Here is an 11,301-nt window from a genome sequence, read left to right on the forward strand (position 1 = left end):
AATGAGATCACCAACCTATCAGATGCACAGTTCAAAACACTGGTGATCAGGATGCTCACAGAACTGGTTGATTTTAGTCACAAATTAGAAGAACAAATGAAGGCTAACCTAAGTGAAATGAAGGGAAATGCACAGGGAACCAATAGTGATGGGAAGGAAACTGGGACTGAAATCAATGGAGTGGACCAGAAGGAAGAAAAAAACGACCAAACAGAAAAGAATGAAGAAACAAGAATTCAAGAAAATGAGGAGAGGGTTAGGAAACTCCAGGACATCTTTAAATGTTCCAACATCCAAATTATAGGGGTACCAGAATGGGAAAAGAAACAGCCATGAGTGGAAAACTTATTTGAACAAATAAGAAAGGAGAACTCCCCCAATCTGGCAAAGGAAATAGACTTTCAGGAAATCCAGGAACCTCAGAGAGTCCCAAAGAAGTTGGACCCAAGAGGGAACACACAAAGACACATCATAATTACATTAGCCAAGATTAAAATGAAGGACAGAATCCTGGAAGCAGCAAGAGATAAGGGGACAGTCACTTACAAAGGAGTTCCCATCAGACTGTCAGCTGATTTCTCAAAAAAGACCTTACAGGCAAGAAAGGGCTGGAAAGAAGTATTGAAAGTCCTGAAAGGCAAGGATCTACATCCAAGATTGCTCTATCCAGCAAAGCTTTCATTTAGAATGGAAGGGCAGATAAAGAGCTTCTCAGATAAGGTCAAGTTCAAGGAGTTCATCATCACCAAGCCCTTATTATATGAAATGCTAAAGGGGCTTATATAAGAAAAAGAAGGTCAAAAATAGGAACAGTGAAAGGACAGCAAACTCAGTTATTAACAACCACACCTAAAATAAAAGCAAACTAAGAGGACAACTAGATCAGGAGCAGAACCATAGAAATGGAGATCACATGGAGGGTTAGCAACAAGGGAGTGGGAGGAGGAGAAGGGGGGGAGAAGGTATAGAGAATAAGTAGCATAGACGGTAGGTAAAAAATAGACAGGGGGAAGGGCAAGGATAGTATGGGAAATATAGAATTTAAAGAACTTGTGACACATGGACATAAACTAAAGGGGGGATGGTGGAAGAGGCGTGTGCAGGGTGGAGGGGAATGAAGGGGGGTAAATGGGACAACTGTAATAGAATAATCAATAAAATATATTTTAAAAAAAGAAAAACTGAATAGACACGTCAGACACAAAAGGGCCATTCCTTGGTTGTTCTTTTCCAAGAAAAAGATGGAGGGAAGTTAACAAAAAATTTTTTTAGATATACTAAAATGACAATCTCTTACAGAAAATGTCTCTTTAGGATATGAAGGGATAATACAAGGGATATAACAGAACCATATGTATGTTATCTGTGGCCTCTGCAGACATCTGTCTGAATTCCCACCTTGGTGTGAATGGAGTGATGGGGGTATGCTTGTGGTTTTTGTCGTATATGTGGCAGTGTCTCTGGGGAATGAGAAAGCAAATAGAACAGGATAAAACAAAGAATGGAATGATCAAGATTAATGGGGTCTCTAACTGGATCCACTTTGCCATTGTTCCCTCCCTCCCAGGCCCTCAATAATCACAAGACTTCAGGAATGCACCACGCAGATGTATTAAATGATATACAACAGAACTGATTTGTTAAATATTGCCCCTCCCTTGCCCTCTGCCTCCAGCATACTCCCTAGAGAAGTAGTACAGGTAGGGAGGGCCTAACTATTGGTAGGAACCCCTAACACCTTTCCAGGGTAGAATTCCAGCTAGTCCAAAAAGGGTCTTTGTCTTAAGGATTTTAGGAAACTAGACAATACAATTTTATTAGTATCAGTAACATCTGTTTGGAGCCAGTTCAGCTCCAGGAGCTGCATGGTTGAATGTAAGAGGGGTTCCACCAATTCCCCCTATTCCTTCCATTGTAGCAACTTGGCCAAAGTGTTTAGCAGTTGGTAGGGTCAATACCAAGGTTCCATCTGGCATCATAGTGGCAGGTCCTGGAGGAGCTAGGGTACCAGCAGACACAGAAGCAGGGGTCATGGCACCTCTGTTGTATATGACCATTGCACCTCTCATTGCACCACCTGTACCTCCTGCTGTCTTGCATCAGGAAAGATCCCCTTGAACCCTCTCTGCTATTGCTGTATCTCCTCCTCATAGCACAGACACTCCTCCTGCCTGAGGTCCAATTGCTTTAGTTTTTGTACTTCTTGCTTGTGCAGCAATTCCATCCTTCGAAGTTCTTCCTCACACCTCATCAGCACAACCTGGTGCTCATGGTGAGCAGCCTCCATCTCCATCTCCAGCTTGTGAGCTTCCCCAGTGTTGTGGTCCATTTGGTTCTGCTGCAGTTTATCCATCTCAATGAGTACTTTCCAGCGCTTGGCATACTCGTACTCAAAGGAGCCAGTCTAAGCAAATCTAGGTGGCTGCTCCCACTCCTAGTGCTTTATAACCAGCTTCTCTGGAAGTCCCTGTTCATCATGTTTAACTGGTTCATGGGCTCTACAATCACAGGCTGAGGAAATGTACTTAGCAGGAAGGAGGCTTCACTGTACATGTCCAGAGCTTTCCAAGCAGCTGGCTTCCCTGGGAATTCAACAATATCTTTTCCTGAGGGCCTTCCTCAAACATCCACAATGACTACATCCCTCTCCACCTGGCTGGACACAGAAAAGGCTTCTTTCAGAAGTTTGTTGGACACTTACTGAAGGTTTCAAACTATAAGGGATGCACTATGGCAGGCAAAGTACACACGTAGCTGCTTTCCATGGAGTGGCATGTTGTCCAGCTCCACTTTAGGAATCTCCGCTAGGGTTCTTGTTTCGAAGTGAATAAAGCCAAAGCTTTTATCCTTATGAATAAAGACTTCACCCGCCTTCCCATATTTGTTTCCTAAAAATCTTCAGGTCAATAGTCAAACCTTCATTTTGTCTGCTGGCTTGTTGCCCATCTGCAGGTGTAGTTGGTGGGGGTGCTGCTACTGCTGTTGCTGCTGTTCGTGCTGCTAGTGGTCATGCTGGTGATGCTTCCTTGGAACATGGTTTTACTTCTCCAAATTAAAGGTTTTAATGCTCTGCATTTTTGAACCCCTCTACCAGCTGTTGTCTTCTCAGAGTAATAGCAGTGCTACATGGCTTCTACCAATAGAAGAGCTACCTCTATCTCTTCTACCATAAGAGATAGAGGTATATTAATGACCTACAATGTTAACTGATGTTATTAACCAAAGTGAAGGTAATCATAAGAAACCAGTTTTCACACACTAATCTTTGCAAGTAATGTGTAAGTAACAAGAATAACTCCATCAACCCTAACTTTTGCTTAGTAAAAGTTAGTTTGTGTTTCTTCACATGGATTGAGAATGGATGAATAAACAGATTTCTAGTAGCCCCTTCTCCTTTTGGTATCAGAGCATAGTATTGGTTTTGCCTTTCAATCTCAAGTTTTAATTATATAATTTATATTATGTAGGGCTTTTATCTTTAAGTCTGCAAAGCTGCATAAATAAAAATGATAAGGATAAGAAAAATGATGAGGGTAAGAAAAATGACATTTTAAAATGTATATTGCTACATGTGGGTACTATAAACTAGAGTACTAAAACTTATTTTCTCCCTTCCTTAGGCTAGTCAGTTGATGTAACATACTGGCTTTTATCCCTATATTGTAACCTTGGACTACATATATCATCAGTGTCCAGTCACCTGTTAAATGCTGGGGGGGGGGGGCGGCAGGGGAGGACAGGAATAGAAATTTCGATTGACTGCAAAATTCATCCTTCTTTTACAGTACAATTTAAAAGGCTTATTTTCCTCATGGTAAGTCAGGCGAAAGGTATGGCTTATTATTAGATACCCAATAAATAAACATTTTACTTGTAGAAAAAGGTAGTATATACAAATACATCATTTGACCAGAGAAGCGACTTCACAATTTGTTCTTTGAATCATCAAGGGCTTTTTTTCCTTTAATTAATCACAGAATATTAATTATATTAAACACAAAATCACTGGTTCTTGAAACATTTTGTTCATTTGGCTTTCAGTGAAGCTACACATATTTCTTCTTACTGGCTATTCTCGATCTCCTGTCATTCACTCAACATTGTCTGTGTAACCTTGAACAAGTAAAATAACCTCTCTGGGTCTCACATCTATAAAAGACATTTTTAGCATAGTCGTCGCTCACTAAATAGTTACTGTGTATCGTTCGTTGATACTAACTACCACAAAGGCTCAGCTCGGCGTGTCCGCGCTTGCTCGGCCTGAGGCGAACCCGCCACACCTCGGAAGAAGGCGAGCAGGTCGGGAACGCTGTACAGTGTAATTGAGCAACGCTTTTCAGGCCCAGAGCCAGGGTGACAATCCGGGTGGAGTTCTCTGCGCTCCGCGCTCTCGGACCAAGCGAAGAGCGGGTAGGCAGTTCCAATCCAGGCGAGAGACCGCCTCCTTCAGGGAAACAGACTCAGTAACACCACCCAGCCACTTCCGGTTTGGCGCATCTTCCCTTTCATCCTCTAACTGCACTTTCGGTAAAATCATGGAGTCTAACATTTCACTCTGGAACCTCTATATTTTCTTCACCTCCTCATCGTCATGACTAAAATTGAAGATAAAAGTTAATCTTGGAGTTATTAGACGTACCTGACTGCAAAAAGAGCATGTGAGTGGGCCTGGCGAAAGTGCCTGACGTAAGCATCTCAGCCCTTCCCTCGCCGGCCGGAAGTTGCGGGACTGAATGGGTCCCAGTGCCGGTGGCCGCACCTACTCTGTTTCCACCTGAGGCTTAGCAGCTGCCTATCCCGTCAGCCGCTGGGCCACCAGGTCCATGTGGAGGCTCCCGGGTGTCCGCGCCGCGCTTCGTGGGGTCCGCGCGGCCGTGGAGCGGCACTGTCGGGCCGAGACGGCAACTGAGACGGCGGCGGGCGCGATGGAGCGCGCTGTAGTGCGCTGTGTGCCCTCCGAGCCTAAACTAAGCTTGTCGTTTGCCCTGGCCGACGGCAGCCACAAGAACATGCAGCGCGACCAAAGTGAGCCGCTGGGTCGAGCCCTCAGCCGGATTGCCACTAACGCCCTCAAAGGCCACGCTAAAGCGGCTGCCGCCAAAAAGAGCAGGAAGAACCGGCCAAACGCTAGCAGCGGCGTGGCCTGTTCCGGGCCTGGACCCGAGCCGGCTGCGGCCTGCGAGCCCGTGGTGAAGCTGTATTACCGGGAGGAGGCAGTGGCTGAAGACGTGCTCAATGTGGACGCCTGGCAGGATGGTGCTGTGCTGCAGATCGGCGATGTCAAGTACAAGGTGGAGCGCAACCCCCCCGCCTTCACGGAGCTGCAGTTGCCACGCTATATCATGGCAGGCTTCCCGGTTTGCCCCAAGCTCAGCCTCGAATTTGGGGATCCCGCCTGCTCCCTCTTCCGCTGGTACAGGGAAGCCAAACCTGGGTCGGCGGAGCCTGAGGACGGGGGCCCCTCGTCATTGTGTCCCTCCTCGCCCTCTCCTAGTTGGACGGAAACGGGTGTGGGCGAGCGCGTCTACATCCCGTCCAATGCAGACATCGGGCTACGACTCAAGCTTCATTGCACCCCAGGCAATGGGCAGCGCTTCGGGCCAAGCCGGGAGTTGGAAAGTGTGTGTCCAGTGGAGGCCGGACCCGGCACTTGCACCTTTGATCACCGGCATCTCTATACTAAGAAGGTGACTGACGACGCTCTCATCCGCACTGTCTCCTACAACATCCTCGCTGACACGTACGCCCAAACTGAGTTTTCGCGGACCGTCCTTTATCCATACTGTGCCCCCTACGCCCTGGAGCTCGACTACCGCCAGAATCTTATCCAGAAGGAACTTACCGGGTACAACGCCGACCTCATCTGTTTGCAGGAGGTTGACCGCAGCGTGTTTACAGACAGTTTGGTCCCGGCTCTCGAGGCCTTTGGGCTGGAGGGCGTGTTTCGAATCAAGCAGCAGGAAGGCCTGGCTACTTTCTACCGAAAGTCCAAGTTTAGCCTCCTTACCCAGCATGACATTATTTTCCATGAGGCCCTGGAGTCCGACCCACTTCACAAAGAACTGCTGGAGAAGTTAGTTTTGTATCCATCGGCACGGGAGAGGGTGCTCCAGAGATCTTCTGTCCTTCAGGTAAAGTAGCTTCATCAGTCTCTTTACATACTTGTCCATTTTTAGGTCCCTGGAAAGGGAGTAGGGTGTGGGGCTGCTTATAATTGAGATGAAACCATCGAGATTTTATTGAAAGGTGTTTGCTGTTGTATCTTCAACTCTGAGGTTAGCCTTCATTCGTTTACCAGATACTTAATGAGCTGTTATTATTCCCATTTTGTAAGTGGGGAGGTGGGCAAATTTACTTACTCAAGTTCACACAAGTGTGGAACTAGGATTCTTATAGTTAGTTATATATTCCATTATCACTGGGTAGGGTATTAACTACTGCTTGGCTTAAGTTATGTTAATTTTTTTGACTAACTTTTAGAGAGAAGGGAAGAGGGAGTGGAGAGAGAAAGAGAGAGAGACATCCATTTATTGTTCCACTTGTTTATGCATTCATTATGTTGTATGAGCCCTGACCAGGGATTGGCAACCTTGGTGAGTCAGGATGGTGCTCTAACCAACTTTGCTACCTGGCCAGGGCAGACTATGTTAGTTTCTTTAAAACGTGTTTATTTTGTGTTTGTCCAGAGTTTTTAGGCAATTCGTTTTGTGCAAAGTAAGATGAGTAGCTACATTTTTTTTCAGCACCTACTGTGTTTCCGGAACTTCCATGTAAGCTCATTTAATTGAATCCATACTATGGTCCCACTTGAAGGGAAATAATTGTCTTTTTTCTTTAAACCAATGACGAAGTTGGTTTAGGAAAAAAGTGTCTTTTTCCAGATCACATTTCTGTAAATGGTAGAGTGGGTATTCAGACCTGGGTCTCCCTCACTCCAAAGTTTGCACTATCTCCAACCTTGGTGTTGTCATCCCAAGTATGTTCTTTCTATACTACCTATATATGCTGGGCTGTTACTAAAGCATGTTACCCTTGTACTATTTATTTATATAGTAGTCCCTTGTAGCCATGATTTCAGTTTCCTGCACTCTGAAAATACAAAATGAAAATTTTCAGAAATAAACAATTCATACATATTATTAATAAATTGCCTGCTGCTCTAAGTAGCGTGATGAATCTCATGCCCTCCTGTACCATCCAGCTTGGGACTTGAATCATCCCTTTGCCCAGCATATCCATGCAGTATAGGCTACCTGTCCATTAGTCACTTGGTAGCTATCTTGGGCATCAGATGGATTGTCATGGTGTCACAGTGCTTGTGTTCAAGTAACCCTTATAGTAGACATAATGCTGTCACAATGCCTTCGTCTTCACTTCATTTCCTCAGGTAGGGTAAGTACAGACTAGTATTTTGAGAGAGAGAGAGAGAGACTATATTCACATTACTTTTATTATAATATATGAAGTATTATAATTGTTTTGTCTTATTATTAATGTCTTACCTTGCCTAATTTATAACTTTATCATAGGTATATACATATAGGAAAAAACATAGTGTATACAAGGTCTGTCCAGAAGGTATTTAGACATGTAATATGAAAAGTAGAGATATTTATTATTAAGAAGATACAAGAAACATTTTACATAGGACAATGATATCTCAGCCCCCATCAGAGTAGGAACCTGGGGACCTCACACAGTTCTCCCAGTTGCCATCAGGTGCCCTGTTGTATTTTTCTGAATCTCCTGGACAATCGGAAATCTCTTTCCTCTCAAAAGTGATTTTAGTTTTGGGAAAAGCCAGAAGTCAGAGTGCCAAATCTGGGCTGTAGGGGGCTGGGCCACCTGGGTGATTTGATGTTTTACCAAAAATCTCTGCATGAGTTGTAATACATAAATGGGCACATTGTCGTGATGAAGCTGCCAGTCACCAGTTGCCCACAGCTGCAGCCTTCTGAATCATCCCAATAGTTTCTGTGGAGAAATGTTCAAGCTTAATGCAAAATTTGATGCAGATTCGTTGCTCTACTCAGTCATTTTGAATGCAATGGCCACACAGTACACATGCTCACTCAACCGCACCTACCTCCCCCACTGACTAGTACAGTGAAGTCATTATTCACACATGTGCTTTCCAGTCCACTCTCCTTGGCTGCTAGTTTACATTGATGTCACACAAATCGTTCTTGGTATGTTAACTATAGCTAGACTTCTGGACAGACCTCATATATAGAGTTAGGTTTCAGGCATTCACTGAGGATCTTAGAACATATGCTCCCCTGGATAAGGGGGTACTTCTGTATTCAAAAACTTTTAATAAAAGTTAAACTTCATAATTATGATCATAGTTCATCAGTATGGGAAGGATATAGAGTAAAATGTTACTTCATATAGTCTTAGATAAAAAATTCAGAAAAATAGGAGATAGCAACTGAAGTCTTGGCACTTTCTGTATGTTTTAGATTTCTGTTCTTCAGTCTACAAAGGACTCTTCTAAAAAGATATGTGTCGCAAATACCCATCTCTACTGGCATCCCAAAGGTAGGTTTTATTGGTTTTCACATGGTAACTTAAAGTCAATTAAGCTATTTTACATGAATATATTTTTTCTTTCAGTTTTATTGCGATATAATTGACATACAGCATTATACAAGTTTAAGGTGCACAGCATGACTCACATATGTTGCAAAATGATTACCACAACAAACTTAGATACCAAAAAAATGTTTTTTTTTCTTGTGATGCAAATTTTCAGGTTTTGCTGTCTTAGCAATTTCCAGCTATGCTGCACACACATCAGTGTTAACTATAGTGTTCATATTGCATTTATCTTATAACTGGAGGTTGGTACCTTTTGACCACCTTCATCTAATCCCCCACCCACACGTAAATATACATCTTCAGTGTCACCCAGATGCTGTAGTTTGTGAGTTTCTTTCTTTAAAAAGTTTTCTTTCTTTAAAGGCAACTTTGAAAAGTACTTATATTGATGTTTTCTATATTCATAGGTGGGTACATTCGTCTCATTCAAATGGCAGTAGCCTTGGCTCACATTAGACGCGTCTCATGTGATCTGTATCCTGGCATACCAGTTATATTTTGTGGGGACTTTAATAGTACCCCATCAACAGGAATGTATCATTTTGTCATCAATGGCACCATTCCAGAGGATCATGAAGACTGGGCTTCCAATGGGGAAGAGGAACGATGCAACATGTCTCTTACCCATTTTCTGAAACTGAAAAGTGCTTGTGGTGAACCTGCTTACACAAATTATGTTGGTGGCTTTCATGGATGTCTGGATTACATTTTCATTGACTTAAATGCTTTAGAGGTTGAACAGGTGATTCCGCTACCTAGTCACGAAGAAGTTACCACCCACCAGGCCTTACCTAGTGTTTCCCATCCCTCTGATCACATAGCACTTGTATGTGATTTAAAATGGAAGTAGATTTGTGTTTAATGGAATTTAAGTCTGCTTTAGTAAGGGAAATTAAATATGAATCAAAATTTATATATAACCTTCAAAGAGGAAAATTAGACACTAACTTCTCAGTTCTTACCCTTCTGGTTATGTTCTTCATTACATGACTGTTCATAATCTCCACATAATATGGTTTCTGTACCCTTTTTTGCCTACACTTTGGAGGAAAAACAAGTATAACTACTACTGGCAGGGAACATTAAATTATTGTGCACATTTTATAAGTACTTTTTTTTTAGTCTAGTAATTAAGAATTTTGTAAAAAACCATTTGAATGATGCTGTAATTTTTCTATCATAACATTTAAAATTGAATCATGTTTGTATAATTAGGGGTAAAATGCATACAAGTTCAGGTGAGAGGCCTAAGTTCCAATACACAGAAGGAGTAACATTAGTGTTTACCTCTACCTCAGTTTGGTTAGCAATTAATACAACTTTAGAGCTTTAACAAAGGATTAAAATATACTATCACTGATTGCTATTGCTTGTCATCTTTCATTTTTCAATGAACATTTTTATTCTGTTATTAGGATTTTAGTTGTCAGTGTATGTTACAAATGAACATACTCAGATTCTCTTTCTTACTGCAGATCATTTTAACTTTTAGGATGCAAGCACAATTTAGTATTCAGAATGAATAACAAAGTCAACTTGATCCCTTCGTCTTTACTCTTGCTCATGAAAAAGGTTCATAAATTAACATGGAATTTGACCATGTGATTTATGAGAAACTGTCTACTGATGTGGGCTTTAAATTTTGAATAACTATTGAGGCTTTCTGTGCTGGATGTACTTTTAAAATTGCTGGTTTATAAATAGAAAGGGGACTCTTGGGGCTTTTGAGCATCTCAGACGTAATCTATTCCTTTTGTAGGGTTCAGCATTATAGTTTGAGTTACAAGGAAACATTGTATATATAAGTTATATACTGAAAAGTTTTTTAAAATATGAAGCCAATCATTTTAAAATTAGAAATTAGTTTTATTGCTTAGTGTTTAACCTAGAGTGGTAACCAAGCTTTTCTGTCTCATTTATCACCATATTTAATTTGTAATACTTTACCTATTGCTTTTCTAATGTTCAGGAAAACTGTAATGTTACCTCATTTCTGCTTTTAATTTCTAGCTTAGATATTAAAAGGCCATATAATTCAAGAAGAGCTCTGATTTTCCACAGTTGTGAGAGCCTTTGTTCCATTCTTTCACCTCTAAACCCAACACCATAAGAACTTAACTCTTTTGGTAAAGTAGCCTGTACTTTCATAATCTGCTCACCATCCAGTGTATTGTTAACTCTTAGTTTATTATGTTTGAGAATGAGAGGGTTTTACATGTGCTTCAGATTGAACCTTGAAGTACTCAAATGTCCTTGAGGGGAAAATTAAGGCGGCATTTTCTTGGGATCTTCTTTAGAAAAAGCTATAAATGAAAAATTGATGTTACTGAATTGTGCTTTCCTAACTAACATTTTTAGAGCATTTTAACATCAGTTTATAAATATGTAAATATTAAAGCCAGAATTTGATTCTTTTGCAAAATATTTTTCTTTTTAAAATTTTGTTTTTGTCTGCTTTCAAATAAACGTGTTAACAGGGCTCTTACAAAAACTTGAGAGAAAACAAAAAGCTTCTAAGCAAAAAGTTAAACACTTTGAAAAACAAATTGTAACATGACATATACTCAAAAAGGAAAACATACAGGTTATATATTAATAGCATAGCTAACTAAATTGAACTATGGTCAGAAAAACTCTAGGCACTTACCAAAAATTCCACGTATGGAATCTTTAATTTTTTTATTTGCTGACTAAACTGTA

At 41.4% G+C, this 11,301-nt stretch overlaps 1 protein-coding gene and 1 pseudogene across 1 annotated transcript; one reads left to right on the forward strand and one right to left on the reverse strand.

The window, feature by feature from the left end:
• Positions 1-1,823: 1,823 nt before the first annotated feature.
• Positions 1,824-3,075, reverse strand: LOC118983624 (non-POU domain-containing octamer-binding protein-like; annotated as a pseudogene).
• Positions 3,076-4,697: 1,622 nt separating this feature from the next.
• Positions 4,698-10,892, forward strand: PDE12 (phosphodiesterase 12). Its single transcript, XM_037040728.1, has 3 exons — positions 4,698-6,131; positions 8,463-8,541; positions 9,009-10,892. Exons 1-3 carry the CDS (start codon positions 4,824-4,826, stop codon positions 9,449-9,451), a joined length of 1,830 nt encoding a protein of 609 aa, XP_036896623.1. The 5' UTR covers positions 4,698-4,823; the 3' UTR covers positions 9,452-10,892.
• Positions 10,893-11,301: the final 409 nt, after the last annotated feature.

Source organism: Sturnira hondurensis, unplaced genomic scaffold, assembly GCF_014824575.4.
Source record: "Sturnira hondurensis isolate 20B ecotype Veracruz unplaced genomic scaffold, ASM1482457v3 Scaffold0002840, whole genome shotgun sequence".
NCBI lineage: Eukaryota > Metazoa > Chordata > Mammalia > Chiroptera > Phyllostomidae > Sturnira > Sturnira hondurensis.

Bases quoted from the DNA above. Each gene is read 5' to 3' on its own strand.
- PDE12 (XM_037040728.1), top strand. From the start codon at position 4,824: ATGTGGAGGCTCCCGGGTGTCCGCGCCGCGCTTCGTGGGGTCCGCGCG. The intron at 6,132-8,462 runs GTAAAGTAGCTT...TGTATGTTTTAG, and splicing joins AGAGATCTTCTGTCCTTCAG to ATTTCTGTTCTTCAGTCTAC. The intron at 8,542-9,008 runs GTAGGTTTTATT...CTATATTCATAG, and splicing joins TCTCTACTGGCATCCCAAAG to GTGGGTACATTCGTCTCATT.